The sequence below is a fragment of the Vigna radiata genome, unplaced genomic scaffold, assembly GCF_000741045.1.
Source record: "Vigna radiata var. radiata cultivar VC1973A unplaced genomic scaffold, Vradiata_ver6 scaffold_319, whole genome shotgun sequence".
Lineage (NCBI taxonomy): Eukaryota > Viridiplantae > Streptophyta > Magnoliopsida > Fabales > Fabaceae > Vigna > Vigna radiata.
The window spans coordinates 154,916-160,376 of NW_014542600.1; the positions used below are offsets into that span (position 1 = coordinate 154,916).

Genomic DNA, 5,461 nt, shown 5'->3' on the forward strand with positions numbered 1-5,461 from the left:
ATGGAAGAGATGCAAAGGAGACATGAAGAAATGCAAAAGAAGCATGAGGAGGAGATGGCGGCCGTACGCGCCGAGTGCCTAGCCCAGCTGCGCCAGGAGAAGGAAAAACAGGGGGGAGAAGGTAGTAAGGAGGCCCACAGTAGTGCGCAGGGTCAGGGTGATCAGGGGAAAGGAGAGCAGAAGAATACCGGGGAGGAGGAGAAGGAGAGGGACGAGGAAAGTTTGGTATTGATTAAGTCGGAGGTGCCGTCAGTGCCAGTGCCATTCGTCCAAGCTGTAATGGACGTCCGTATCTCGGATCAGTTCATTCCCCCGCAATTCAAGATGTACGATGGTACTGGTGACCCCGACGCGCATGTCAAGTCGTTTACTAATGCCATGGCCTTCCGAACGGGAAGTGATGCCATCTGGTGCCGGGCATTCTCATTATCCCTCGAAGGCNAGGCTTTAGAATGGTTCAACTCCCTACCTAACGGCTCGGTAGAGAACTTCAAGGGACTAAGCAACATGTTTACGGATCAATTCGCCGCNTGCCGGCCNCAGGACACTACTCTGGTCGATCTGATGAATATGAAACAAGGGAAGGAGGAGGCCCTTCGGACCTTTATGGAGCGATTCACCAAAANGCTCCGGCGGGTCAGGGGGTTAAGCGTGGAGATGGCCCTGCAGTATGTGATGCCGGCCCTTAGGCCGGGACCTTTTAAAGAGAGCGTCTGTCGTAATCCGCCTAAAACGCTGGAAGAATTGCGTCAACGGGCGGCGGACGAGGCCANGGTGGAGGAGATGAAACAAAACTATCGAAGGGAGATGCAGGAAGCGAAGGATAAGAGTGAGGGCAAACCGGGTCAATCGCAGCGGCCCACCGGTGCAAAAGGGCGGGAAGGCCCTCGGGTCCCCCGTTTCCCTCAATACACTCCTCTTAATGCTCCCCGGGCGCGGATACTGCAAGAAGCCTTAAGCACGCAGATTATACGTGCCCCGCAAAAACGTCCGACTCCTCCGGGAGCCGACAACGGCAAACACTGCCTGTATCATCAGAACATGGGTCATGACACTGAAGACTGCATGACACTCAAAGACCGGATAGAGGAGCTTATCCAGGCCGGACACCTGAAACAATATATAAGAAACCACCAGCACGAAACAGTCTCTGCTGCACGGCCGCCCCCTAGAGAAAGGAGTCCAAGGATGTCAACGGACAGAGGACGTAGAGACGTCCGCCCGCGATACCCGCGCGAGCACGACGAGCGCGGAAGGAATTCGGAGAGGCGCGAGGAGAGAAGCAGAAGCCGCAGCAGGAGCCGAGCGGGCGGAAACGGGGGGCCACTGCGAGGAATGATTAACACCATCTCTGGTGGATTCGCAGGGGGGGGAACGTCGTCGTCGGCACGGAGGAGGAGCATCCGCCACTTGCGGTCCATACACGCCGTCGATATCCCCAGGCGAACAATGCCTCCCATCACATTTTCCGACGAAGACTTTCATGCACCAGACCCTGAACAAGACGACCCCATGGTCATTACGGTCGAGATCGCGCGGTACGGAGTAAGCAAGGTGTTAGTCGACCAAGGAAGCTCGGTTAACATACTATACTGGACGACATTCCGGCAGATGGACATCTCCGAAGACCTCATTGTCCCGTACGACGAACAGCTGGTGGGTTTCGCGGGAGAAAGGGTGGACACCAGGGGGTATCTGGATTTGTGGACTCGCATCGGGGCAGGACGAGAGGGAGAAGAGAAGAAGGTGCGATATTTGCTGGTAGATGCCAATACGTCTTACAACGTTCTCTTAGGACGACCATGTTTGAACTCCTTTGGGGCAATTGTCTCCACCCCCCATCTAACAATGAAGTATCCTACGGCTCGGGGAACGATATGTACCGTCCGCGCCGACCAGAAAGTGGCACGGGAATGTTATGCAACCGGCCTCAAAATGTACCCCAGAGAAACAAGGCGGAGAATGGGTGGGGCAAGCGTCGCGATGGCCGACCTAGACCCCCGTACCAACACCGAGGACCGCCTCGAACCGCAGGGAGAAACCCAGCCAATGACAGTAGGAAAGAACCCTGATNAGGTCACCTTCATAGCTCGAGGGCTGGGGGAAGAGATGGANAAGCAGCTTCGGACGGCCCTTTGGCGTAACCGGGATCTTTTTGCATGGACGGCTGCTGACATGCCGGGAATCCATCCCTCTGTCATGGCACACCGTTTGTCCCTGTTCANGGAAGCCAGGCCGATAGCCCNAAAGAAGAGAAAGATGGGAGAAGAAAAGAGGCGAGCGGTGCAAGAGGAAGTCCGAAGATTGCAGACGGCCGGATTTATTCGAGAGGTTACTTACACCACCTGGCTAGCCAACGTAGTCATGGTGAAAAAGTCGAGTGGTCAGTGGCGAATGTGTACAGACTACACTGACCTCAACAAGGCTTGTCCCAAAGATTCTTACCCACTGCCCAGCATTGACGTCCTCGTAGATCGGGCGTCCGGACATCAGATTCTTAGCTTCCTGGATGCTTATTCGGGATATAACCAGATACCCATGCATGATCTTGACAAAGAAAAGACGGCCTTCATGGCCGATCAAGCCAACTTCTGCTACGAAGTCATGCCCTTCGGGCTCAAAAACGCCGGTGCCACTTACCAACGCTTGATGAACAAAATCTTCATTCACCAGATAGGTCGCTGTCTGGACGTCTACGTCGATGACATGGTCGTCCGATCGGACGAAGGGGCCCAACATCTGCGAGATTTGGAGGAAGTGTTTAAANAGGTGCGGCGGTATGGGATGCGACTCAACCCGGCCAAGTGCACGTTTGGAGTGGCGGCCGGAAAATTCTTGGGCTTCATGCTAACGTCCCGGGGAATTGAGGCAAACCCGGATAAATGCAGGGCGGTGCTGGAGATGCAAACCCCCCGGACGATAAAGGAGGTACAAAGACTAGTGGGTCGATTGACTGCACTATCCCGATTTATACCNAAGTTAGCGGAGCGGGCGGCTCCTATCCTGAAGAAGATGAAGAAAGCCTCAGCCAACAGTTGGGACGACGACTGTGAGACCGCCTTCCGGGCGATCAAAGACGTCCTTACCCAACCTCCCATCATGAACAGACCCTCCCCCGGCGAGGACCTCCAAGTTTACCTGGGGCTCTCTGAAACNGCGGTCAGTGNCGTCCTGCTGCAAGAGAAACCCACGCCCAAACTCATATATTTCGTCAGCCGGACACTGACCGACGTTGAAACTCGATACCAACAGGTGGAGAAAGTGGCCTTAGCCCTCCTCCATGCATCTCGNAGATTGCGCCAATACTTCCAAAGTCACCAGGTGGTCGTGCGCACCGACCATCCAGTCTCGAAAATTTTGCGGAAACCCGATCTAGCCGGAAGGATGATAGNTTGGGCAGTAGAACTATCCGAATTCGGCCTCAGATACGAGCCAAGGGGCTCCGTCAAAGGACAACATCTGGCGGATTTCGCAGCAGAAATACCGATGGTCGGCCATGAAGAATGGTTATTGTACGTGGATGGGGCGTCNGGCCGTACGGTTAGNGGCGCGGGCGTCGTCCTCGAAGGTCCCAACGGGTTTCTAATAGAACACTCGTTGATTTTCAAGTTCAAAACTTCAAACAACCAGGCGGAGTACGAAGCCCTACTGGCCGGGTTACAATTGGCCAAAGACATGGGGGCCCGCAAGGTGACCTGCCGCACCGACTCGCAGCTGGTAGTCGGCCAAATGAACGGTNANTTTCAGGTACGGGAGGACCACNTCCTAAAATACTATCACCANGCTTGTTCTTTGGTGGAAGGGTTCGATAATGTGAAAATCGAGCACATCCCCCGGGAACGGAACACCCGGGCCGACTTATTGTCCAAACTCAGTACTGGAAAGGAGAAAGGACAGCTCACGACCGTCATCCGGCAGGTCCTCCTGCAACCTTCGGTCGAATGTTTAGTTACCTGCACGAGCAACACCACCGACTGGAGGACCGAAATCCGGAGCTTAATACGCAAGCAAGACGATGGAGAGGGTTTGTCCCCAGCGGACTCCAAACGGATCGCCCGGTTCATGATGATCGGTCACGATTTATACCGCCGCGGTTTCTCGTCACCTCTACTCAAATGCCTGGCAGAGAACGAGGCACAGTACGTAATGAGCGAATTACATCATGGAGTATGTGGCTTCCACACGGGCGGGCGAGCACTCAAGGCTAAAATACTACGAGCAGGATACTACTGGCCGACGATGGAAGCAGATGCGGCAGAATTCACTCGTCNGTGCAACCAATGCCAGGCCCATGCCAACAATCACCACACCCCCTCACAAAAGTTGCACACCATCGTTTCCCCTTGGCCGTTCGCTCAGTGGGGAATGGATATCGTCGGACCATTCCCCCCGGCCACCGGGCAGCGCAAGTTCTTGCTGGTGGCCATCGATTACTTTACGAAGTGGGTAGAGGCCGAGCCCNTCGCCACCATCACGGCCTCCCAGGTCCAAAAGTTCTGTTGGAAACTCATTTGCAGGTTCGGCNTGCCTCNAACGATCGTCACCGATAATGGAAGGCAATTCGTTGACCGAGGGCTGGAAACATTCTTCAGAGAATTGGGCATCAAACATGCCACAAGCTCGGTAGAACACCCTCAGACGAACGGGCAAGCTGAAGCAGTTAACAAGACCATTGTCGCAGAGCTCAAACGAAGATTAGGAGATAAGAAAGGAGCGTGGGCAGACCACTTACCCGAGGTCCTCTGGGCATATCGGTGCACCCCGCACGGTACGACTGGAGAAACACCCTTCAACTTGACGTACGGTACCGACGCCATGTTACCAGTCGAATTAGGTGAACCGTCCTTGCGACGAAACATCGAGAATCTCCAGATAAACGACCAAGAGCTACGGGTCGAACTTGATACGATCGAAGAACGACGCGATCGGGCTGTGCTAAGGGCAGAAGCATGTCGGCGCATGGTGGAACGCAAGTACAACACCAAAGTCCGTTCGCGCTGGTTCCATGAAGGAGACCTAGTATGGAGAAAGGTCGGAGAAGCTCGACGGGTAGCAGCTCATGGCAAGCTCGCAGCAAAGTGGGAAGGACCGTTCAAGGTTGTAGAAGCTCTAGGCAACGGCGCATACCGCCTCACTCGATTGGACGGCCGGCAAATTACCAACACTTGGAATGCGTCACATCTTAAACTTTATTTTAGCTGAGCATGTAGTGTTTCACACAATCCAAATTCAATGAGTAAGGAGAAAATTTCATTCCCACGCACTATCACCATCCTTCATTCATTTAAAGCCCAAGTGGACGAACAGAATTATCCTGTCCACTTGGCCGAGAGCTAAAAGGTTAAAACCAAGGCCTCGCGCAAAAGTCCAAGTTGACGAATGGAATTATCCTGTCAACTTGGCCGGGCGGTAAGGGGTTAAGCCCGACCCCTCGTATAAATTCCAAGTTGACGAATGGAAT

At 54.1% G+C, this 5,461-nt stretch overlaps 1 protein-coding gene across 1 annotated transcript; it reads left to right on the forward strand.

Annotated features, from left to right (window-relative positions):
* Nucleotides 1–5,202, forward strand: LOC106780462. The gene has a single exon (XM_014668750.1). The coding sequence runs from the start codon at nucleotides 1–3 to the stop codon at nucleotides 5,200–5,202; it is 5,202 nt and encodes a 1,733-aa protein (XP_014524236.1).
* The last annotated feature ends 259 nt before the right edge of the window (nucleotides 5,203–5,461 follow it).